Source organism: Pelophylax lessonae (assembly GCF_965119305.1).
Source record: "Pelophylax lessonae genome assembly, chromosome: 4".
NCBI classification, from domain to species: domain Eukaryota; kingdom Metazoa; phylum Chordata; class Amphibia; order Anura; family Ranidae; genus Pelophylax; species Pelophylax lessonae.
This window is the reverse complement of record NC_138771.1, coordinates 485,219,579-485,246,483: the sequence shown is the minus strand read 5'-3', so window position 1 is coordinate 485,246,483 and position 26,905 is coordinate 485,219,579. Positions and strand designations below refer to the sequence as shown.

Genomic DNA, 26,905 nt, shown 5'->3' with positions numbered 1-26,905 from the left:
GACCAGAGTTTAAGGATTTTTTTTACTGTTTTTTTTTTTTATTTTTTTTTCTTGCAATGTAGATATTTTGATCTTTCTGATGAAAAACGTGAACATAAGCTAAATGATAGTTCAGTGTTTTTTTTAAAGGCTTTTTGACTGACTATTTTATTTAAGTTTAAGTTATGTTCCTAAATACCAGTTTTAAAAGGCTGCCTTTATTTGCCTTGCACATTTAAACCTGACTTAACTTGATCTTTGTTTGCACTTAAAGGCAATTGCCTATTGTTTGTTTACAATTGTTCTAGCTGCTTCTTAACTTGAACATTGCACAGAAGAATCAGTTATGCAACCAAATATTACTATACAGAATATTGATGTTCCTGACTACAACTTGCACTTTAAAAGCACTATGTGATCAGTGTTTTATGTTGTCATGGATCCATAAATACAACAATAAATTACCTGTTGACTGGCAAAAGCAGAATAAATGTCGGTATTTTTTCGCTATTATCATCACAAACACTATCATGAGCTATTTAACAATACCGTGAGCTTTTCCACAATATCACAATAAATATCGTACCATGAGGTCAATATCGAAATTGTATCGTACCGTGAGATTTTGATATTGTTACATCCCTAGTGTGGGAGGACCTTGTTCAAGCACTGGATAAACCCTCAGAGCAATTCTATGCTTCTCCCTGTGTATAGGTAGTTTGGGATTTAACCTAACTAGACACACAAATGTGAATTAACCCATCCAAGGTCTGGAGTCCCAAAGATTAGGAAAATATTTTTTTTTTTCCCAGAAAATTAACAAAGAGTTTAGATGCCTGGAAACTATACTTTCGAGTAATATATGGAGATTGGGACATGATGCATTTTAAACCACAATAACCATGCATTATCTTCCAAGAGAAATTATTAATCGACTTGCCCATTATAAGTAACAGTGATCCCAGCAACATCATGGTTCTCACAGCCAATGATAAACACAGAGAGAGACATGATGAAGGCGACAAATGATGCGATAAACGCCATTTTAGATGCTGACAGTAAACCGAATTTGTACTTTTTCATGATCAACCCTCCCAAGAACACGCCAGTAGCGGCTGCTGGTAAAGTGGATACTCCTGCAAGTGAGAAAATCCAGTTGTTAGAAGCACATCAATTCAGATGAAAGAAATTATCAGCACCTAAGTGCAGGCAAAATAGTCTTCGACTAGTAATTATCTTCTATCGCCTACTAATCAATATCTTCAGTTGTGTTATGTCTGTGCATAATGCGCATTTCACCATTTTTTAACCTAAATTCAAACCCTCCATTTTTTAAGCTCTTTCTTCAGCCAATTTAATCACTTACTGAGCTGCAGCGTCTTTATCTTTTATTCCTTGCCTATGTAGCACCTCCCTAGATAGGTTTCTGGGATGTTAGGTAATTTAAGTTGTTTTTGGCTCCTCTCTAATCATTGGTGCAGTTATTGATTGCTTTGGGCTTTTCTGGATCTCATTCTGCATTCTAGATGTTTCTAGAACATAGTGGCCTGGAAAGTCAAATGTGCAGCCTGAATATTTATTGTGCTTTAGCCAATCCCTGGGGATGTGTGCCCAGCAGGTAGCTGGAAAGTCATATAAATAGTCTGAGCTTTAGAACAGCAGGTTCTTTCCATTGAAGGGATTCCACCTGCAGCAGTTCTACTTATTCAAGCTGATTTTCACTAAGGACCCTGCTGTGGCATGGCTGGGAAGGGCCTATCTCTCCATCCCTCTGGAGTTAAAGATATGGTCTGGTTAACACACTGAAGAGTGTCTGGTGGAAGCTGAAGGGTGCATAGCTGTCCTGTGGCATTGTGAGCATTAACCTCTTCTTCACTGAAGAGTGTTGAATTCTCACCCTCTGCTTCCCACTCCCACTGTCACTGTAACCTTCTGTGTTTTTCAATGAAAGCTAGTATGGAGTGGAGGTATGAAGGGAGATGTATGCAGAGGTCTAGGGGTGTAAATGAGATGTTGCCTTCTGTATATAGCGCACCCCTGATTCCTGCACTGTGTATGCAGCGCACCCCTGACCTCTACAACCTGTATACAGTGGAGCCCTGAACTGTGCACTATCATTACCGCGTACTCCTGAACTTTGCGCTATGTATGTAGCTTACGCATTAACTCTGTACATAGCATAATCCTGAACTCTTCATTCTGTATACAAAGCACCTCTAAACCCTGCACTCTGTACATAGTGCACTCCTAGCGCACAACCAACCCTTTGACATGCATGGCATGTTGTCCATCACGAGAGTCATGACTCCTGTGTACATGCATACACATAATAAAGGAGATGACTACTTCCAATAAATGAGAGGACTACTTCTAATAAAGGAGGGGACTACATCTGATAAAGGAAAGAACAACATCTAATAAAGGAGATGATTAATTATAATAAAGAAGGGGATCACTTCTAAAATCACAATCTAAGAAGATTTTGTCTAATAAAGGAGGGAACTACTTCTAATAAAAGAGTAGATTGTAGTGGATTCCCCTTTTCAGCAAATCCCTTTAATTGCCAGCCCACACAGGCAAATTCCACAATCCCCAGTATTCCCTGACACACTTAAGGGGCGTACACATGGCAGCATGGGGCGGCAGCGGGCGGTTCAATAGAAACCGGCTGACATTCACCCTTGTGTGCGGCAGCCGGTCCGACAGAAGCCGGCCGTTCAGCTGGCTTCTGTCGAAGAGGCATGACCAAAAAAGGTCTACCGATTGCCATCCGATCACCGATGTGTTCTAGAGAACACAATAGCTCAGTGAGGGAGATCACTGCACTAATATTGGATTGTTAGTACAGTGGCTCCTCCTGAGCTCTTCAGTTTTTTTTTTCATTCTGGCCACTGGGTTGAACCAAAAAAAAAATGACTAGTGTGTAGAAGGCTTAAGGAGATATAAATTCCACTGTTTTCCACACTCAGCTTCTGCCAAATGAATGATCTGTGCAATAAGAAGTTTAGGTACAAAACAACTGATTGCAGCGGGGTGTGTGTTAATGAGGCCAGCTGTTGAACTACGTCCTTAGTTCACTAAGGGTCATTTCACATGTGGGGATCGATCCGCCGATCCCCGCTGAGCAGGCGGATGACATCTCCGCTTACTTTGCAGAGATGGAGCTGCCAGATCCCCACTCTCCTCTATGGGAGATCAGATGAAAAATGGACCGCCTGTCCGTTTTCATCTGATCCGATCCTCTAGACAGATGGAAAATAGGGTTCCCATCTGTCTGGATTTCACAGACCACATTGGATCGGAGAGCAGCGGGTGTCAGGGGACATATCACCGCTGACATCCGCTGCTCCATAGAGGTACATGGAGCATCCGATCAGGTCCGCCTGAAAAAAACTAGTAATGGAGGCATTTTCTATAGGAGTCCAGAGCTTGAGGTAAAGCCTGTCCTAGAATATAAAAAAAGCTTTTTCTTTTCTGCAACAGAGGAACAGTAATGGTATATTGGTACATAGGGCAGCTGGAATTTAGAAAAAAAAAAATGAACTTAACCTTAAGGCTACCCTTTCTTGTTTTAGTGCCGCCTGGCCAGGCCCAGGAACTATAGCATAGTTTTCCAAGACGTAAGAATTAATGGCATCCCCATTAGTCTGCTCATTTGTAGGTCAGGAATGCACAGTATCTGATTATCTGTGGTCTGTACTGTGCTTCCACCTAGTGACCCCCAAGGGGAAACTACCCCTAGGTGGTCATATTAGACTTATTCTATGCTTATTGCTTACCCTTTTACCTATACTATTGCTTTTTTTTAATTTACCTACATTCATCCATGTAACATCAAGCTGAACATTGCAGTTTAGCCTATCATTTGGCCAATACCTCTACATAACAGGACTATTTCTAATAAAGAAGAGGGTTAATTCAGTTAAGCAAGAGAACTGCCATTAATGAAAGAAAGGACTACTTCTGATAAGTGAAAAGACTACATCATAAAGAAGTTGATTATTTCTGATAAAGGAAAGGACTACATCTGATAAAGGACTACTTCTAGGATGAGAGAGGTCTACTTTTAATAAAGGAGAGGACTACTGGCAAAAAGAGGATTATTTCTGATAATAGAGAGGACTATTTCTAAAAGGGGGGAGGACTACTTCCAAGGACTTAAAGGAGATGGTTACTTCTAATAAAAGAGATGCTTACTTCTGATAGAGGAGAAGGGGTACTTCTTAAAGGAGAGTGCAACTGCCAATAAAGGAGAGGCTTACTTCTGATAAAAGAGAGGACTAGTTCTAATAAGTGAGAGGACAACTTCTAATGAAGGTGAGGACTACTTCTGATGTAGGAGAGGACTACTTCTAAGATAGGAGAGGACTACTGCCAATAAAAAGAGGGGTATTTCTAATAAAAGAGAGGACTGTTTCTTTTTTTTTTAAATCAGAAAAAACTTTTATTGAGAAATGGCATAGAACAGAAAAAACACTGTACAGAAGATATAAAAATCAGTGCAGATGTACATACAACCATAAAGGATCACAGAAGACAATGCTGTCCAGTGCAAAGAGCATAACCACAAGGGAATAACAATGCCATGTCATATGCAGTATGGGAAAATAAAACTAAAAAAAGAAAAAAAAGGGTTTATAACAACAAACCGAACATAGTGTGCTGCAATTGTCTCAACTGCCAACAATTCACCATCACCTACATAAGCAATTGATTTAAGATGAGTTGAGGGGGAGCTACTCCAGAAGAAGGCAACCAGGAGCCCCATATGCTCTCGAATTTTGAAGGAGTTTTTCTATAGTAATAGGTGTGTTTCTCACGTGTCAAAATAGAATTAACAGAATGGATACACTGCGCACCAGTGGGGGGGCTAGAAGACATCCACAATCTAGCAATAAGCTTCTTAGCCAAATACAACAGTCGAAGTAGAGCCACAAATATATGTGGATGATAAAGCGTCTCATCCAACCCCCCCAGTAGGCACACCAGCGCATCCAATTGAAGTTGAACCTGATATACGTCATTGATAGTGGATATTACAAATCGCCAGTAGCGTACCAATTTAGGGCATTTCCAGAGCATATGGATAAAATCACCGGTGGGCAGTTTACATTTAGGACACAGGGGCGAAGATCGTCTGCCCCATGCGTGAAGCTGTCTCGGGGTTCTATATATACGATGTAGCACAAACAAGTGGAACAATTTATGGCTAGCAGATACAGAAACCAGGGGGCCCGCCTCAAGGATTTGTTCCCATTTATCACCGTCAATGGGGCCAAGATCCCTTTCCAATTTAGCCCTACAGGGGAGCAGGGAAGAGTCCTGGAGGGAGGCCAGGAGAGTGGTATATATTCTAGAGATAATACCCTTTTTCTCACTATCCCAAAAGATGGATTCTAAAAATGGAGATTCAATCAGTCGCAGAGGCGTATGGCGACCCTGGCTCCGAAGTGCATGAGACAAACGTAAGTATTGGTAGCGGCAATTTCCAAGCTGCGGGTATTCCGCTTGCAGTTGGGCCAGAGGCGTAAAAATACGGTCATACAGCTGGGAAAAATATTTAACCCCTGCCCAGACTCACCCAGGGAAGGCTCCCAATCTAGCAACCTCCCCGTATAGACGGTTATTCCACAGGGGGTACGAGCAAAGAAGCCAGAGAGACCCAAGTTTAGTTTAACCGCCTTCCAAAATCGAATAAAAAGGTATGCAGTGGGGCAGTGTAGGGGCAGTTCAGGGAACCCCATCTCCATCAGAGAGAAGGAAGTAAAACCCAAGTCAGACAGCGCAAGCAAAGCCCGGGAGGGGTCCGCGCAGTCAGGGAGGTCCCATCCCGTGAAGTGCTGCAGCTGAGACGCAAAAAAATACATCTGTGTATGGGGGAGGGCTAGTCCACCCCTGTCCATAGGGTATTGCAGAATTTCAAGTTTCAGACGTGCCACACCACCCTTCCATATAAGTGCCCGAAACTGGGAGTCCACCCTATCAAACCAGTATTTAGGTATCCACATCAGGGAATTATGCAGAATATAGAGTAGCTGAGGTGCCCATATCATTTTAATTAAATTCACCCGACCCGTAACCGTAAGAGGAAGCTTACTCCAACTAGCACATTTAGCACGAAATCGAGTGAGCAGGGGTTTGAGATTCAAAGTGCTATAATCTTTAGGGTTAGCGGATATCACGATGCCCAAGTACTTAAAAGTAGAGACCACCTGCAGTTGTGAGGCAACAGACGGCAGCGCCCCCGGGAGGGGGTCCAGGGGGAGCAGTACCGACTTGTCCCAATTAATGGCAAAGCCAGAAAATGTACCAAATCTGGTGATAAGGGACATGACCTCCTGCAGAGAGCCTCCCAAGTCCCCCAGATACAGTAGAGCATCGTCCGCATAGAGCAGTGGTTCTTAACCTTGTTGGAGGTACTGAACCCCACCAGTTTCATATGCGCATTCACTGAACCCTTCTTAATTGAAAAAATAAAATATGATTTTTTCAAATTCCAAAACATAGGTATATATTTATACATAGGTGCACAAAATGAACAAAACCATTAGGCTGCATTCACATGTCAGCGTATGGATCGCGGGCAGAAATGCCAAACGCTGAGCGATGTTGCCGCGATTTCCGCCTGCCAAATTGCGGTAACATCGCGCAAAAAAAAATCGCGGGACGCATTACGCTCCAAAGAAGCTCTTGTACTTTTTTGGACGTAATGCGTCCCGCGATTTTTTTTTGCGCGATGTTACCGCGATTCGGCAGGTGGAAATCGCGGCAACATCGATCAGCGTTTGGGGTGCTATTGCAAATCACGGCAACGCACAGGCGTCCCGCAATTTGCAATGATTTCCGGATCGCGGGCAGAATCACGGCGATTCTGCCCGCGATCCATACGCTGACATGTGAATGCAGCCTTAAAGAACAAGGCAGACTAGCCTTTTCATCGAATCTGGCTCTCCTCACCTTGAACTCAGCGAGCGTTGTGTTCTTGTATTTTCCATCTCCATGCAGCTTAAGGAAGTGTTCTCTTAGTTTTGCCGGTGCTAGACTAGAATTGCTCAACTTGGCATTGCAAATCATTCAGTTAGGACGCTGACTCCCATCACGTTCCGTTATACAAGTGAATCCATATTGTACATATTCGTGTGACCACTTTCTTTTTTTGCTCCACATAGTTAGTATGAAGGGATTAATATTAAGAAAGAAATCACACGACGTACCATCACGACAGTTACAATTCGACTACTGGGCGCGCCAAATTCCCTGCAGCACAGATAGGCCAAGCGATGTTGCATGATCACCTGCAGCCAATGAGCGGGGCGTGTCATCGCAAATCATATGAGTCGGGTGTGTGTCTTGACCTCTGCCGAACCCGCGAGACTGACTCACCGAACCCTGTCTGGTACCCCGGTATAGAGAAAAAGGGTCAGAAAGAGATCCATTAATCCTAATACGTGCCTTAGGCCCAGTATAGAGCAATTGAACCCATGAAATGAATGCAGCACCGAGTCCGCACCGGCGCAGCACCACCCACAAGTACCGCCACTCGACGCTGTCAAAAGCCTTGGCAGCGTCAAGCGAAAGAATAGCCCTGCCCCCCGGATTATCAACCGGGAGCTGAAGGTTTAAAAACAGCCTGCGAAGATTCAAAGAAGTCGACCTGGCAGGGATAAAACCCGACTGATCAACATGTACCAACCCGGAGACAACCTTCCCCAATCTGTTTTGCCAGCACTCTAGCCAACAGCTTGACATCCATGTTAAGCAAGGAGATAGGCCTATAGGAGTCCGGGAGCAATGGATCCTTTCCGGGTTTGGGGAAAACGACCACTATCGCCTCCCGCATAGAGTCTGGCAATTCTCCCACCCTGTGAGCCTCATTCTGGGTAGTCAGCAAGGCCGGGAGGAAGGTATCCCCGTACATTTTATATAACTCAGTAGGGAAGCCATCAGCCCTGGGCGACTTATTGTTCGCCATCTGGGAGACAGCCACAGACAGCTCCTCAACAGTCAGAGGTTTACCCAACTCCCGCCTCTGAGACCGCGAAATTTGAGGGAATTCACAATCGACTAGAAAGTCCTCCAGGTCTGACTCGGAAGGACAGACCCGAGAGGAATATAGGGCCCTAAAGTATCCAGTAAACACAGAGGCAACCTGGACAGGGTCCTGAGCCAGCGCGCCATCAGGAGCCTGAACCGCTGCAATGTGGGAGATACCCTGTTGAGCCTTAGCAATACAGCCAATAACATTGCTGTATAAAGAAACGTTTATTTTGCGCAGTAGTAATAGAAATCTGTCTATATAGGGCCTGGGCCTCCAGCCAACGCCGTTCATTAACAGGTGTGGGGTCCGACACAAATGCCTGCTCTGCATCTCCCGCCCTAGCGAGAATCTGATTCTCCCAGTCCTTAGTCCTAGATTTAATCATTGAAATTTGAGTAATAAGGATCCCCCTAAGTTGTGCCTTCAAGGCGTCCCACACCACCAAGGGCGATGCGGAGGCCTCATTATGTAAGAGAAAATCTCGCAAGGCCGGCGAATTAGGATCGCTAGCAGGGAGGAGCGGGAGCCAGAAGGGGCTGACCTTCCACAGTCGGGGGCCGGCCGGTTGGAGACCCCCCAGCCGAACCACGAGCGGGGAGTGATCCGAAATATTTCTAGGGGCATAAAGTACAGACTGAGTCACAGAGCAAGCAGCATTACCCAGACAAAAGTCAATGCGAGACAGACCATTATAGGAGGATGAGTAACAGGAGTAACAACGTGCTGTTGGATTCTTACTCCTCCACACATCTTGCAAGCCCAGTTCCGCCAACAAACGGGAGAAGGGGGTAGGACCCGAGGCGCCCAGGGAGCCGGTCCCCGAGCGAAACATGTCCAAGCCCCTGTCCAGCACATTATTGAAATCCCCCAGGACTATAGCAGAGTAGGGACTCATAAATTGAGCCAAGACCTGGAGCACCACTGGAGAGAAGGGCAGGGGCACATAAATACAAGCCAGTATACATTGAAAATAAAACAGCTTACATAATAGAAAAATATATCTACCCTGGTCATCAATTTTAGAAGACAACAATTGAAAGGGTGCAGTGTCAGAAATCAAAATACTGACCCCCCTAGAGTAGGCAGAATGGGTGGAGTGAAATTGGGTACCGTAATTACGGCGGCGCAACAGAGGAAGAGTGGAAGGCTGCAGGTGAGTCTCCTGGAGACACACCACAGCAGGAGTATATCGTTTTAAAGTAGAAAACAGCGCCACCCGTTTCACACTATCACCCAGTCCACTAACATTTCAGGAGACCACAGTACAGTGATTAGCCATGCTCGAGATAGACAACAGAAAACCAGGGGAAGCACCTCACAGCATAATGGGGACTAGCCTGAGACAGAGCAAATGGGAAAACCATGGCATACGTATTAGGGACAGACAGAGTCTCCCATAGAACCCAGGTGGAAAACCACAATAGCACAAAAAGCAACATGAGCAGCATGTAGGTGGTACAAAAGAAAGTGTTGGCATGTACAATGTCCACATATAGGTTTAAAACGGTTGGCAGCAGCAAAAAAAGAGCAAATAGAACAACAGCCAAGTACTCACAACAGGTGAGGTAGTCAGCAAAAAAAACACTTGTGATAGCATTCAAAAATAGGGTGCAGTCCGTAATCACAGAAAAATAGAAAAAAAGGGGGTCAAACCCAATAGCAAGCGTCCACATAGGACAGAGCAATGAGGGGGCCCCAACGCCTCAGCAAAACTGGATCCGAAGGAACTTACAGTACCTACAGTGCCGTGCAAAGTAAGAAGAACAACTGGAACCATCACTTCACACTCTCTGCCATAAAAAAAAAAAAGGGAGCAATGGTGCAGAATTTTACAGGTAACTTGACAAGCACATACTTCCTCCCAGAGTATAGGGGACATAAAGGCAGTCCTTTAAGCCGGGGCAACACGAGCCCGATCCAGGGTAGGTTCCACCCTGTCCAGCCAAGTAGATGCAGCAAGTGGATTATCAAAAAAGTGGGTTTCATGATTCGCCACCACCCGCAGGCGGGCTGGGTATAACATAGCATAGTTAACCTTGAACTTCCGCAAGCGTTTCTTTACATCAATAAATTTGGCCCTGCGGCGTTGCACCTCAGCCGAAAAATCCGGGTAAAAAGAAATGCGAGTATTATCCATCTTGATAAGGTCCCCTTTAGTGCGGGCAAGGAATAGACAGGCATCTCTATCCTTATAGTTAAGAAGCTTAAACAGAAACGGGCGTGGAGGCTCTCCAGGTCGCGGTGGCTTAGCAGGTACTCTATGGGCCCTTTCAATAGCAAACATATGAGTAAAGGCATCCCTGCCAAATGAGTTGAGGAGCCAGTTTTCCATAAAAGTGACTGGGTCTTTCCCCTCCGCCTTTTCAGGTATGCCCACCGCCCTGATATTATTACGGCGGAGCCTGTTTTCCATGTTTTCCAGGCGAGAGGAATGTCCTGATGTGAGGAGTTGCATATGATGAACATCCCGCTGTAATGGCGCCATTTCATCCTCTACAGTGCCCAACCTGTCCTCAACAGCAGCCGCTCGGTCCCGCAACTTTTGCATATCCTGCATCACTAGATTCACCTCCATTTTCACCCCCTTAAGCTCCGATGTAAGAGTAGCAATGGCCTTATTATTGGATGTGACAACCGCAAAGATATCCCACAGAGTAGGTTCCGGGGAGTCCTCAACTATCACACCCCGGTCCGACTCAGGCCTAGTAGGGCGGGCCGTACTCACTGTATACCAGGAGGCGTTGGAGGCCGCATCCGCAGGCCAAGGGTCATCCATCCCCACCGACAGAGTGCCGGGATCCTCAGGGCCAGGGGGAGACTTCTGTGGGGTCTCCTTAGAAGAAGGTTTGCTGAAGAGCTTCATCGCGGCCTCCCTGGCGGAGCGGGGCGGTCGGGTGCCATCTTGGAGCGCAGGGTCCGCAAGTACCGGCGTGTCTTTACCCCTCCGAGTCATCTCTCCAAGCTGGGAAACACAGCCAGCAGATAGGTAGAAGGTACAGGAGATCGGGGAGGTAAGTAGAAACGATGGATGGTATCGGATTCTGCAGGGAGCAGGATAAATGTCAGGATCAGTGGCGGAGAGAGCGCACAGCACGTCCGTCTACATCATCTACAAGCCACGCCCTCGAGGACTGTTTCTAATAAGGGAGAGGACAACTTCCAATAAAGTAGATTGGTACTTCTAATAAAGGAGATGCCTACTTCTGATATAGGAGATGGGTACTTCTTAAAGGAAGTGGGCTACTGCCAATGGAAGGAAGAGGGCTACTGCCAATATAGGAGAGGATTACTTCTGATAAAACGTTATTATTACAAAGATCATAAGCATAAGGGATTCACACAATTTTGACCCATGAATTACATATATTTTAACTGGATTCAATGGGAAAAATGTTAACCTTTCCAGAATCTTGGGAGGGAAACTTTTATAAATAAACCCTATGTCTGTTAGATATTTTTATGCAAAGATCAATAAGTTATTGTGTGTATATATGAATTCACTGATAACCTTATACCTAACATTTACCCTAAATAGAAACTAACACACACCTTAATATCTACCTGATTAATGCTTTTTAATATTGTTAATACTAATAATAATATTAATAATAAATAATATTAACAATAATACAATTTTATAATAAATAATACAGTGCATTTGACATATTTATAAAACAATGAATGTGACAGACACCGCTATATATTATATATATATATATATATATATATATACAGTGCATTGCGAAAGTATTCGGCCCCCTTGAACTTTTCAACCTTTTGCCACATTTCAAGCTTCAAACATAAAAATATAAAACTGTAATTTTTTTTTGAAGAATCAACAACAAGTGGGACACAATCATGAATGAAGTGGAACGAAATTTATTGGATATTTCAAACTTTTTTTAACAAATAAAAAACTGAAAAATTGGGCGTGCAAAATTATTCAGCCCCCTTAAGTTAATACTTTGTATCGCCACCTTTTGCTGCGATTACAGCTGTAAGTCGCTTGGGGTATGTCTATCAGTTTTGCACATTGAGAGACTGAAATTTTTGCCCATTCCTCCTTGCAAAACAGCTCGAGCTCAGTGAGGTTGGATGGAGAGCGTTTGTGAACAGCAGTTTTCAGTTATTTCCACAGATTCTCAGTTGGATTCAGGTCTGGACTTTGACTTGGCCATTCTAACACCTGGATATGTTTATTTGTGAACCATTCCATTGTAGATTTTGCTTAATGTTTTGGATCATTGTCTTGTTGGAAGACAAATCTCCGTCCCAGTCTCAGGTCTTTTGCAGACTCCATCGGGTTTTCTTCCAGAATGGTCCTGTATTTGGCTCCAACCATCTTCCCATCAATTTTAACCACCTTCCCTGTCCCTGCTGAAGAAAAGCAGGCCCAAACCATAATGCTGTCCCCACCATGTTTGACAGTGGGGATGGTGTGTTCAGGGTGATGAGCTGTGTTGTTTTTACGCCAAACATACCGTTTTGCATTGTTGCCAAAAAGTTTGATTTTGGTTTAATCTGACCAGAGCACCTTCTTCCACATGTGTGGTGTGTCTCCCAGGTGGCTTGTGGCAAACTTTAAACAACACTTTTTATGGATATCTTTAAGAACTGGCTTTCTTCTTGCCACTCTTCCATAAAGGCCAGATTTGTGCAGTATACGACTGATTGTTGTCCTATGGACAGAGTCTCCCACCTCAGCTGTAGATCTCTGCAGTTCATCCAGAGTGATCATGGGCCTCTTGGCTGCATCTCTGATCAGTCTTCTCCTTGTATGAGCTGAAAGTTTAGAGGGACGGCCAGGTCTTCGTAGATTTGCAATGGTCTGATACTCCTTCCATTTCAATATTATCGCTTGCACAGTGCTCCTTGGGATGTTTAAAGCTTGGGAAATCTTTTTGTATCAAAATCCCTCTTTAAACTTCTCCACAACAGTATCTCGGACCTGCCTGGTGTGTTCCTTGTTCTTCATGATGCTCTCTGCGCTTTAAACGAACCTCTGAGACAATCACAGTGCAGGTGCATTTATACGGAGACTTGATTACACACAGGTGGATTCTATTTATCATCATTAGTTATTTAGGTCAACATTGGATCATTCAGAGATCCTCACTGAACTTCTGGAGAGAGTTTGTTGCACTGAAAGTAAAGGGGCTGAATCATTTTGCACGCCCAATTTTTCAGTTTTCTATTTGTTAAAAAAGTTTGAAATATCCAATAAATTTCGTTCCACTTCATGACTGTGTCCCACTTGTTGTTGATTCTTCAAAAAAAATTACAGTTTTATATCTTTATGTTTGAAGCCTGAAATGTGGCAAAAGTTTGAAAAGTTCAAGGGGGTCAAATACTTTCGCAATGCACTGTATATATATATATATATATATATATAGCTATATTGATATATCGATAGATATTGCTATCTTGGACGACCATCCAATGTTGATCAATGATCACGTTATGCCTAAATGAAACCAAAAGGACCCTCTCATTTTTGAAGGGCATCTTGCTTTGCATTTTTACTGATATGCTAAATCATATATGCATTTATTTTTGAAAAATGTACCTAGTACAGTATACAGATATGGATTCCTTTTCAGCCAGAAATCCATATACCGAGTAAACCCCAGAGGTTGTGGACTATAGCTAGGTGTGGCTGTAATGGATCTGTTTCAGTGGGATTCATTTTCTAAAGGGACAAAGATTGTTTTCTCTGCAAGATGCATTTTCATACTCCTTTGGTAATTCACCCCCTTTTTTATAGCAGAGAAAATGAACTGAGGAGGTCTTACCGCAGCGGCCTATCAGATTCCAGCTGTCATTTTCCTCCAACAGGATTGGGGAGGAATGATATGGTGATTGGCTACAGCCCCCACCCCCTAATTTTTAGGACATGTGTTGGTGCAGCAGTGGGGTCTAGGTGTCCTCTGCAGATAGAATTTCAGGATTCTGAGAACAGAACATCATTGACTTATATTATTGTACAACTTACCATGTAGCATTGATCCCTGCTTGGTTTCCTGTTTCTGTGGGCAGGTAATTTGGAGAAGGGGCAATGGGAGTCTATTAACCCCTTCTTTCCTGTCTGCTTCTGTTTCCAGGAATTGACAGTTTGCAGTAGGGTACAGGCAACAGGGACTTTGCTGGGGATCGATATTACCAAACCATAGAGGGGCCATGGAGGGGCATACAGGCTGCCGGGGTCCCCCTCCACTGAGGCCTGACCTCCCCCTGCCGACCTGTCCAGCCTTTTGTAGGTGCGCTCCGGGGAGAGGAAGGTGATGCAGCTCAGGAATAGTAGGCAACAGAAGGGCCAACACAGCTCCCCCAGAAAAAGCCATTTATCCATGGACCCTGCTTGAGCATTAGAGGGGGAGGGGACAGTGGCCAACTGAGGAGAGTCCGGCCCCTCGACAATGTCACTCATGTCCATATCAGTATAGATATCCTGAATTATATTTTTCCTCTTTGAGATCTGATGTGTTTTCAAAGTGTTCCTTTAATTTTTTTTTTGAGAAGTGTATTTAGGTTTACCACTACATGGATGTGGTGGCTGCATTCATTTTCTTTTTTTAGACATTTTTCCTTCATCTTCCCCAGGTTATCCTGCCAGTGACACACTTCCTGTCTTAGAGTGACAACTCTCACTCCCTGTACTGTATCTATGGAGGAGCAACGTTGTCATCCTAGGAGAGGATTACAGAACACCTCCCTTTTCCTCATTTTCATAACATAGTATAGAGGTGTTTTAGAGTTCACAGAGAAAGCTGTGAACAATATAACTAAAAACGGTTAGCACGGGTAGAAAGAACAAAGCGTTTATTTTCAGCCGGTCAGCAGGTATTTTTTGCACTTAGCGAACAGATATAGCAAAATACTTTCAACGTGATATTTAACATAATTCATCATTATCGTTTGCATTCAATCAATATTATACCATGTGACTTCCCTTAGTTCCATATCCTTAATGTATTGGTATCATATTATGGGGCATGATGTGATTGCATAGTTTGGGACTCACCGGTGATGAAATTAGACCTGGAGATGGACTGTCCATACTGCTGCTCCATGTATTTCGGTTTGTATGTTATGAAGCCAATGAAGCTGTTTACTTGCAGCAATGTCATGCCCATCAGCAAGATATACAGACGGTTACAGGCCAGCTTTTTCAGTGCTAGGATGAATCCTGGAAGGAAGACACATAAAGGGTTAATGCCCAACTTCAATATATTTTTTTAATGTCCCCTAGCAAGTAGTTTAACCCTTTTCGCTGCCAGGCCCTGCGCTCCACTTTTAAACGTAGCTGGCCGGACCCATTTTGCAATTTTTCCATTGCTTTTTTGTTTTTCCCTCACGCCTTTTAGAGTTTCAAAAATACCCCATTCCCCCCCCCCCCCAACCATATATTTTCTGAAAGCACATGACCAGTAGAATAAAAACAAAGTGCTACTGATTTCTAAGGCACTGCGATATTTGCGCAAATGTTTATCAACAATATTTCCGCTAAAATTATGTAGCACCCTACAGGTAGGTGCCAGGTAAATCCATGGTGGGCCTTATCTGCCCAACAGCAGGGCCATGATTGCTTTTTGGTTAGGGTGTCATGGCTTCCAGGTGTGTCTGCTGAGAGGGGAGTCTCCCCACTGGCTCTGTGAGAGGCTTCTCATATGGCAGTGGAGGAAACCCAATCAGGGACACATTCCGGCTTGTCACTACCCCAGAAGGCAGATTCTGCTGCAAAGGATTCTGGGAGTGGGTATAAGTCTGAGGGGAGCGCGTGACTCAGCGTCTTTGGCAGGAGCAGATTCTCAGGAGGGAGAGAACGGCTGTCTCTCCTCCTGTTTGAGGAAGTGGATGTCTCGGGGTGCTGTCTGAGAATCTAGAGGATGCAGAGTTGAGCTGCGGGGATCCGGTGTGCCGAGAACCAGTGAAGGGAAAGAGGGGTCCAGTCCCAGGAAAGCCTACACAGGTCTTGAGTACTGAGGATTGCCCCTGGGGGTCTGCCAATCTCAGTGGGGACCACTCTGGAGAAGGCTCTAGGATCCAAATGTCAGCTAGCTGTAAAGGGGTAATCAAGGTAAAGGACCCTGAAGTGATAGAGGGGGTACCTAGTCAGGGGACCCTGAAGAGTTAAAGGGGGCGCCTGCAGTTTGGACCCTGAAGAGTCAGTGCACAGTGTGCAGTGAATCAGTTAAGAGTTGCAGCCAAACAGAAATTCACAACAAGCTACCTCAAGCCAGTGCAAGGCTGGAGGGAGTAGTCAGTGACTTGTGAGTGCCAGCAGTGTCAGAAGTTCAATATTCTACAGTCCTGGATATTCTGGACTTAAGTCGGAGTTCCAGCACAGCTTTCAGAGATACCGTGTGTTCAAAGCGCCAGTAAGCTTTCGCTTGCCAGTCAAGACAGCGCTAATGGGCATTTTTGCTATAAAAGTCCCAGAATTGTACATAGTCGAGCCAAAGGAGTATCCCACTCATTCCCTTCTCCCATCCGCTAAAAATACAATAAAACAACCAAACAAAGATGCCAGAGTTGTCAATGTCTCAGTTCTCACACCCAGGGTCGCAGCTCACATAGGCTGGAGAGGTAACCGGTAACAATGGCAGACCCAAATCAGGCCCAATGCCTGAAAAACATGCTACAATTACACTGAAATCATTATTAGCAGATAAAAGCACATCACATTTTACAAAATTACTACAAAATATAAAAGCTAACCTGTATTAAGTTAATAAATAACAACTATTTGTAAATTTTACATTGCGCCCTTTTGCAAAATGGTGAAGTTTGAACGTACAAAAAAATGCCAATATCCAATTTCTCTAAAAATTTGGAGGTTTTCATTTTTCACTTACAGCTTTGAGGGTTTATAAAAGACCCCCCAAACCATATATTTTCTGAAAGCACATGACCTGTAGAATAAAAGAAGATGCTACTGATTTGTAAGACCCCGCAATATTTGCGCAAATGTTTATCAAAACAATATTTTAACTAAAAATACACTAAAATCATTATTAGGAGATAAAAACACGGCACATTTTACTAAATCTCTCCTAAACTCCTACTAAACATAGAAGCTGAACCCGTGTTGAGTTAATAAATAACAAATATTTATCAATTTTATTTATCAATTGCACCGTTTTGCAAAATAGTGAAAAACAAACATAAAAATGTAAATATCCAAATTTCTCAAAAAGTTTGGAGGTTTTCATTTTTTACTTTCAGAGTTTGTAAATATAAGGTGCTACAGATTTTTAAGACCCTGGGATATTTGCGCAAATGTTTATCAGCACAATATTGTTGCTAAAAATACTAATCATTATTAGCAGATACAAACACAGCAAATTATACTAAATTCCTGCCAAAAATAAAAGCTAAACCTGTATATTGAATTAAGAAAATAACTAATATTTTTACATTTTAACTTGCTTCTTTTTGCAAAATGGTGAAAATCGAACATACCCAAAAATTTCTCTAAAAATCTGGAGGTCTTTTTTTTTTTCACTTACAGCTTTCAGGGTTTGTAAAAGACCCCTCTAAACCATTTATTTTCTGAAAGCACATGACCAGTAGAATAAAAATAAGCTGCTATTGATTTTAGGGCTCCTGCGATATTTGCACAAATGTTTATCAAAGCAATATTTTTGCTAAAAATAAACTAAAATCATTATTAGCAGGTACAAACATAGCAAAACTTACAACATTCCTGACAAATTCCTACTAAATATAAAAGCTTAATCTGTATTGAGTTAATAGATATCAAATATTTGTAAATTTTAAATTGCACCATTTTTTGAAATGGTAAAAAGGCATGGTGCGCAAAACTGTAAAAAAAATAAAAGAATTTACTCTAAAAATCGAAGGTCATCATTTTTCACATACAGCTTTTCGGAGTTTGTAAAAGACCCCCCCAAACCATATATTTTCTGAAAGCACATGACCTGAAGAATGAAAAAATGTGCTACTGATTTTTTAGGCCCTGCAATAGTTGTGCAAATGTTTAGCAAACCGATATTTTCACACAAAAAACACTAAAATCATTATTGGTGTACACAAACACAATATAACTTACATAATTTTTGCAAAATTTCTAGGGTGTACTAAAGTGTATGCCCATGGAGGGCTGTGTTTATCCATATGGGGGTGCCCAGTTGTTGCATGCATCCCCATGCAGGCTGTCCTATTCATGTCAATTGGGATGCAGTGGTTGCATGGGCACAGCCGCAGCTCACAGTCTGACATCTGTGTGGGTGCACGACCCCGAACACAGACAGTATGAGCTCATACATGAGGACATGCACTCAGACCCACATGGATGTAAATTTTTGGAGCAACCGCTGTGTTTATGCAGAAACCACATCCCAAATGACATCAATGGGATGGCCTGACTAAGGGAAACTGCCGGTTTCCTACTGCGCCCATTGTGTCTACTCTTGGAACTCCCCAACTGCGCTCCAGCTCCTGTTTCTTCTTCTTTCTTGTGGCTTTTCCAGAGGCTCTGCCCCCCCCCCTGCCCTAAACCCCCTCAGCCTCCACAGCTTGAATCTCTGGGACTAGGTCTGCTATTCTGGTAATCTTATGTCTCCCTTCCTTCTGCTCCTCACTCTTTTCAATAACCCTCTATTTTTGCCTGGCTTCGAACAACCAGGATCTTTTTCCAGGTGGTCATCCAACGGGTTCACAGAGGTCAGACACTTTCTATCATTTCCTGACCCCTCCTAACCTTCATTTCAGGGAGCCCACGAGGCACCGCCGGTGGAATTTTTTCTGTACTCCCAAATCTTCTTAGCCCTTACAAAAAACAGCCTTCGAACACACCTGCCTTAATTCCCCCAGCTCCCCAGGCACCATCTAAAGTATTTACTCCTCCCTTAATGCCATAGACCCTTCTGCTGCAGCTTCTTTTAAATCCCAGTGGGAACATTACTTGGCGACATCCATTGACCCCGAGGAGTGGAGCAAAGCCTGGTCCTCTATTGTAAAGTGTTCCTTCAACACTGCACCCTTAAAGGCTACATACAAGGTCCTCCTAAGATGTTATTGGATCCCAGCCCAGATAGCGAGATTGAACCCATAGTATAGTGACAGGTGCTTTAGGGGCCTGCGGCCAACAAAGGGACGTTATTGATACTTGTGGTCCTGCCCCTGTCTAACGGGGTTCTGGTCCAGGGTGTTTGGGCTCCTCTATTCCTTGTTTCATATGCCAATTTGCAAGGATGCTTAAGTGTCCTTGCTACATTGTCCGATCCAGGGCCTGTTCTCATACCAACAAAAGCTGGCAACCTATTTTTTTATTGCTGCTAATCGTGCAATTGCCAGAGCCTGTTAGAAACCCTCTGTTTCATTTGCTGTGGTGAAGAGCATTAAAAAATGTCTAGTATCTTACATGACTCTCAATAGGTGATGGGCTCAGGCGTGTTCGGATCAAGCTCACCAGGAAGCTGTCACTGCACACCACCAATCATAGGCAGTGAGGCATTTTCTGACCTACAGCTGCACATACATACGCTGCCTATGTTCGGCGGTGTGCAGTGCTGGCTTTCTGGTGAACTAAATCAAGACACACCCAAGCCCATTGCTACTCTCAAACCAAATTTTACAAAGTATGGTCACTTTTGTGGTCTTATGCTTTCCCCTCTCTGCATCCAAACAACTTGGGCCTATCCTAATTGATTTTATATAACAACCCCAGCCTGTGGGATTCCTCCTTCCTCTCTCACCCTTCCCCCCCCCCCTTCATTTTTTCTCTGCTCCTTCCTCCTTTTTTTCCTTTCTTAATTTTTTTACTAATAGTGTGCATAGATCTGCCTTATCCTTACCTCTCCACAGTATGCCCCCAAGTCCCCGGACTTAGGGCAGCTCTGCACACAAGCTGCTAGTGCTACAAGATCAAAGTTTTGGGCGTTTCCCCCCACAAAGTTGTCACACAAAAATGTACTTATTAATATCACTAATTTCCCCCCTCACACTCTGATCCCCCTGCATGGGTGTCAAGTTGATCTGCTTATGTGAATTCATTAATACAACCTACTGCACCTGAAAAATTGACTCCTCAGGCCCTTGGGCTTGAATAACTTATGCAGACCTTCGGGTATTGTATGAGCATCCTAATGGGTACACAGTTGTGAGTATTAGAGTAAGTTATCAATTAGGTAACACCGAAACAGTATCACTAAACCTCTCCTTGATACCTTTGAGTACTAGATCTGATAGGGAGTATATTTTGAGTATATTAAAGTGATTGTAAAGTCTTTTCTTTTTTAAATAACAGATATGTTATACTTACCTCCTCTGTGCAGTTGGTTTTGCGCAAGGCAGCCTGGATCCTCCTCTTTGCAGGTCCCTCGTTCCTGCTCCTGGCCCCTCCCTCTGGTTGAGTACCCCCACAGCAAGCAACTTTCTATGGGGGCATCAGAGCCGAGCTGCAGCTCTGTGTGTCCATTCAGACATGGAGCTGCTGTTCGGCTCCGCTCCCTCTCTCTCCTGATTGGCTAACTGACTTTGATTGAAAACCACAGGAGCCAATGGTGCCACAGCTGTGTCTCAGCCAATCGCCATAGAATGCATTAAGATAAAGAACCTTCTGACTTTACAACTTCTTTAAGTATGCCCCGTGCAGTCTAGATGATTCTGGCACAATGATTTTTATTGTAGTAAGCAAAATAACATGACAACTGATCACCCGTGCAGGGATACATTACAAAGATCATGTCATAAAGGCATGAGTAAAATCTTGTGCAACCAAAACATTTTATGACTACAAGGAAGTTGATTTGCTAAAGGCAAACAGACTGTTCACTTTGCAAAGTGCAATTGCACTCTGCAAATGCATTTGCTCCAGAGCTTAGTAAATGAGGTACAGCTTCACTTTGCAAAGAATACCCAATCACATGCAAGGAAAATTAAAAAAAAAATGCATTTTTGCTTGCACGTGACTGGATGATGGAAGTCAGCAGAGCTTCTGCTCATTTATTAAGCTCTGGAGCAACTGCTCTTGTGGGGTGCAACTGCACTTTACAAAGTGCAAAGTCTATTTGCCTTTAGTAAATCAACCACAGTGTGTTCATGTAATGGTAGATGCAATGGTGCTCTCTGCATCATACTGGACCTCATACTGCTGGGAGAAGGCCAAGAAAAAAGTGAACAAAGAGGGTCACATAACCACCCAGCAGACATCAGAAAAGGCTAAATAAAAAAGTGTTTTGCTCACCTTTTATTGTCGCCTTTTTCTGAGGCTCTAGCTTTTCTTTCTCTTTAAATGTCAGGGAGTCAGGAGATTTCTGTACCTCTGGCCTCTTCATATTCTTTGGCACAAAACAGAAAGGAATGGCTGACAGCAGATTAATCATTCCCGCAACCAGGAATCCCATCCACCAGGCACCCACCCAGCGTGTGTCCTTCGGGGAGATAGTCACATCATCTGCAAAAAATAACATTGACTGATAGATGTGTTTGTACAACCTGATACTACCATTTAATTATTACTGTGATTACACTTTAAGACTGCCATTTTATTTCCGCCAAGTATTTCTGAACAGGAGCTACCCATGTGATACTTTTATTAACATTAATTAATGTAACACCGCATGTGAACAGACGCTCTTCTTGGCAGCTCTAGGCTCTCCTCTGTATAATCCTAAGTAATCCTGCTTACCTGATCCCCTAATTCCGCTTTTTTCTCTTCTGGATCCCTAGAGTGGGATACGGCACTCTTGGTGTGTGGTTTGGTGGATGAGAGGGCGAAAGAATAAGGCACCCGGCCAAGATAAGTATCACCATGCGCTCCTGCTAAGATGGCCACCGCTCCACCACTCATCAATCTTCTATGACATCTAATCCAGAATTCTTCACATGGGCCATTTCCACTGCTCTCCCCAGGGGCATCAGCGCCACTGGTGCACTCTCCCAAACCTCTCAGAGCAAGGATAGGCTCGGTGCTGGATGTCCTCAGAACAATTAAGGTAAACCATTCTGATCGCTTAGGTAAGGTGGAGGAACTTAAACTGGATATCACTATAAAGCGCCAGGACTTGCATAATATTTGAGGCCATTTTTATGCTACTGAGCAGAGCATCAGTCATCGAGAGGACACTGTCATAGAGTCCCTGGCAGGCCTCTCCCTGAGACCTTAAGTTTTTGTCGTGCCTCCTCCCTCTGGGTTTGCAGGCGTAAAGGGGCATATTGCTGGTCCACGGGGCCTTGTGCCCATTTTTTACCCTGCCTGCCTTAGTATTTAAATATCCACTGTCACCTGTATCTCCTGGAATGTAAGGGAGCTCAATTCTAAATTTAGGAGGGCTTCTTTATTTGAATTTTTTAAATATCAATAACCACATATCCTATGTTTGCAGGAGACCCATTTGATTGGGTCCAAGGTTCTTACATTTCAAAAGCATTGGGTAATGTATGGATATCATTCCACCTATTCCAACTATGCCCGGGGAGTGTCCATTTTATTCTGAAAGGGTCTTCCCTTTTCCTGTGGCCGGGTTATTTCTGATCCTAAAGGGCAATATGTTTTTCTACTATGCACTGTTTATGCCATGCCATTGCTACCGGTGGTGGTATATGTCCCTCCCCCGGTCACAGCTGTAATCTTTGAGGAATTGAGTGTTCATTTCTCTGATTTACCAACAGTAGGTACTATTATTTGGGGGGACTTTATTTTGATGCCTGACCCAACTTTGGACCAATTGAAACCTCTCCACTCTGAATCAGTCAGTGGTGTGCCTTATTTGGATATGAAGATCTATGGCGATGGAAATACCCTAGGAACAGAGTCTATTTACTTAAATCTCAGACTTATCACGCTCTTTCCAGGCTGGACAATGCATTAGCTACTGCAGACTTTAGCCATGTATTCAAACAGTTTCCTATATAGCTCAAATGATATCTGAACATTCTGCCTGTCAAGTCGATCTTACATTGGGGCACTAATCATCTTTTCGAATGTGGAGACTCAGCCCTCTTTGGATCTCCACATCTGAATTCCAAAACCCCATTCGCATGGACATGACTCAGTATTGGGAGACAAATGACCACTCTTTCTTTACATACCCCACGTGGGATGCCTTCAAAGCAACTGACCGGGGTTCCTATATCTCTAATATAGCTCATCATCGACAGACAAATCGTGCTACTCTACAGGCCTTAGAGACCTCTTTAGATGCAGCTAGGGCCCAGTATACAGCACATCCTACTCTAGACTCCCAGTGAGTGTTAGTCGGGGCACAAAAAGCTCTATAACTCCATATGGTAGATATGACATGGAAACAACAGCTTTATTTATCAGCTAGATTACATGAACACGGTGGGAAAAATGGGAAGCTGCTGGCTTACCTTTCTCACACTGAATACACTGACTGATCAATACCACGGATACAACTACCTGATGGATCGGTTTCTTCTGATCTGCTGATTATTAACCAGGAGTTTCAGTTCTTCTATGAAAACCTGTACTCTGAGTAAGGGTTGCCTGCCTCACTTTCCAGAGTTAGATGACTCTCACAGTTTCATACTAGATAAGCCCCTGATGATGGAGAAAATTACAGAAACTATTTACTCCCTTCCTTCGAACAAGACTCCGGGGTTTGAGGCTCTACCTGCCGAATAGTACCAAAACTATGTAGATGACCTAGCTAAAAGGCTACATGCGCTTTTTGGAACGGCACTGGAGGAGGGTGAGCTTCCCTCTTCCATGTAAGAGGCATTGATAGTGGTATTGCCCAAACCTGAGAAAGACAAATTACAATGCGGATCTTACCGTCCCATCTCATTGTTAAATAATGATGTGAAAGTACTTCCTAAGCTCTTAGCTATGCAACTGCAAAAGGTCATCCCCCACCTTGTACACCCGGATCAAATGGGTTTCGTGCCTAGCGAATCAGTTGTGGATATTTTTAACTGATTTATGACAAATGTTCCCATATATGTGTAATAATATCTCTCACCCACAGGTGGTTTAGTGAGCTTTTGATGTTGTGTATTTAAAGATGGCTGCCGCATATCCAATTGACCATGTGGTTGTGGGAGGAAGTGCAACCATGTGTTGATAACCTCACTCACAAAATAACCTGTGAGTGGTCAAGAGGAATGATTGCATCCTGTGGGTGGTCTCTGGTAGACAGCACTATAAAAAGAGTCTAAAAAAATAGCATGAGGAATAGGCAGTTTTTTGGAGATGTGGAAAGACCGAGCACGCAGCCAGGATTTCCTATTGTCATGTTCCTCCAGCTATCCAGTGTAAGCTGTTGACATTTAACTACCAGAGCTAAGTATTATTTGATATTTTGGGATATTCGGAATAGCAGTATATGCTTAAGTCGTGGTATTTTGTGTAATGTTTATGGTAACTTTTATGTGTAAGAAGCTTTATGTATTTTGATGTCCAGTAAAGTTTTGTTTTATGCTTTTTATCAAAACTGCTCTTGGTGAGTCTGTACATTTTAAATATTCACTAGATACTTCAGTGGCTGTCCAGTATACCTTCATTATAAATGTTGTTGTTCCTACATTTGGTGCACCTAGAAAGAGCACTTATGATAGCATTCGTCGCCTTTATCTACACATATATAAAGCAGCCACAGACCAAAAAAGTGGTTTGGTGCTTTTGTTAGATGTCGTAAAGGCCTTTAACACTGTCAGGTGGTCTTTACTTTGGGAGACCATGTCTCGATACATTAAATGGGTCCGCTTGCTCTACACCAAACCGAGGGCCAGGGTATGCACGTATAAGGATATATCAGCTATGTTCTCCCTGCAAAGAAGCACAAGACAAAGTTGCCCTCTCTTGCTGCTTCTATTCGCCCTTGCCATCTAGTCCCTTGCTCTGGTGGTGTGGCAGACGGCGACGGTGGGGGGAATTTGCTATTGTGGTTTGTCTGAGAAAATCTCACTCTATGCAGATGATTCGCTGATATACCTAGAAGGTTGGGATACGTCATTTATTTCTTTGATGAGGGTGGTGGAAGAGTTTGGGGTGGTCTCTGGCCTATGAGTTGGATGGGACAAATCTGGGGCTTTTCCAATTGGCCCAATCTTAATATGATTATCTGCTTTAGTCAAATCTGGCAATTCGGCCCACCTTCAGGTATTTAGGGATCCAAGTTACCTCTGATTTATCCGCTTTTGAGTCTCTAAATATAGCACCAATTATATAGCATATGGAGACTAGGTTTACATACCTTGTCTCCTTGCCTCTCAATTTGATTGTCCGAGTAAATATCTTTAAAATGATTTACCTACCTAATTTTTTTTAAGTTTTTCGGGCATCCCCAGTTTTCTTGCCAAAGAATTTATTTCAAAAACTTGACTCCATTTTGACCTCTTTTCTTTGGCAGGGGGTTCACCCACGTATCGCTAAAACATCTCTCCAAGTTTCCAAATCTAATGATGGATTGGCCTGTCCGAATCTTCTGAACTATTTCTTTCTTTTTTTTTTTTTCTTTTTCAAGACTTTTATTGAGTTTTACAGAGAAATAAAACAATACAGCAAGGTTTAGAGAGGCACATACACAACTTCCAGTAGTACATTAGAATAAATATTATAATGAGTATTTTGAAACATCCTGATTCCTGCTTCTTACAATAGGCAACATAAAAACATGTGAACGCAAACGTTCAGAGTAAAACATGGTGAACTTAAGGTGGGAGGATAAGATTACGAGCAGTTGAAGTACTGGCCAGGGCCCAGGTCAGTATTGTGTCTGGTAATTTATTCTGTTGAGCCATGTGGAAAGTGGGAAAACTTAAAGTGGTTGTTAACCAACTTATACAACTTTACATAATTCTCTGTGTAGCTATTAATGCTCCTGTCTGTGTTTTATTTTAAAAAATGCAGCCTTTCCCGTGTTTCAGAGCAGCTCCCGGCGATCACGTGATCGGCCGGCTCTCTCCTCTCTCCATCTGACAGATCCAGGGGGCAGGGCCGAGATTCCCTTGCTGACGTCAGGCAGGGTGAGAGGAGGAGAGGAGAGAGAGAGCTGGCTGGTCATGTGATCGCCGGGAGCCACTCTGAAATACAGAAAAGCTGCCATTTTTTTTTTACAAAACACAGAGACAGGAGCATTAGTAATCAGGCTACACAGAGGATTACATAGGACAAGAAAAGTTTTAAATGCAGCAAGAGGGGGGGGGGGGGTGGGCACTGACACAGGAGCAGACAGGCAGGAAGGGGAGGGGTGAGCAGAGAGGAGGACAGATACCTGCAGATGGCGGAGAGGCAAGTACACTGACTTTGGTGTCAGGGCTCAGCAATCATGATATACCATGGTAAGTGTACAGAGGGGAGGGTAGAAACTGGCAGGATCAGGCAGGTTTTCAGGTGATACGGGGTGCCAAATTACACAGCACAAGCAATGTGCTGTATAACATGCTTTAAAGGTACAGGATATATTTTTTTGGGGGCGTAACAAACACTTTAAATGTTACCATTTGTTAATAAGCTAGGCTTTGGGTTAGCATAGCTAAATAGGGTGTAGGGAGTATGAGAAAGCAACTAAAAAGTGAAGAGGGAGGGGAAAGAGATTAGCATGCAGAGGGTAAAGAGGAGAATGCGTGTGAAAGATTTTGCATTTATATATAGGAGGGGGATTGGGGAATCAGGGTGACACATCGCTTCCGCATTTTATTGGTCAATAAAAGTTATTCAGAGATATTATTAAAGGTAGACAATGATTGGTGTCAGGTTATCGTTTGGGATTTTGTTTTGATGTTGTCAGGGTGCCTTGGAAATGGATCCAGCAACCCCATGTTTTTGTAAATTTGGCGGAGTTGTCATAGGCAATACTGATCATTTCTTCCATTTCCGCAGTCTGTCTTACTGAACTATTTCTTGGTATCACAACTTACCTTTATTTATGACTGGCTTCATGAGTTTTCCTCGAATTC

At 43.4% G+C, this 26,905-nt stretch overlaps 1 protein-coding gene across 1 annotated transcript in view; it reads right to left on the bottom strand.

Annotated features, from left to right (window-relative positions):
* The window catches only part of LOC309554634 (uncharacterized protein), a 188,490-nt gene that overhangs the window by 18,070 nt on the left and 143,515 nt on the right, over positions 1 to 26,905 (bottom strand). The window contains exons 24-26 of the mRNA XM_082256352.1: positions 21,228 to 21,437; positions 15,039 to 15,203; positions 920 to 1,115 (exon numbers count right to left, since the gene is read on the bottom strand). Of these exons, the coding sequence (XP_082112478.1) occupies positions 920 to 1,115; positions 15,039 to 15,203; positions 21,228 to 21,437 (571 nt within the window). The remainder of the gene's footprint in view (positions 1 to 919; positions 1,116 to 15,038; positions 15,204 to 21,227; positions 21,438 to 26,905) is intronic.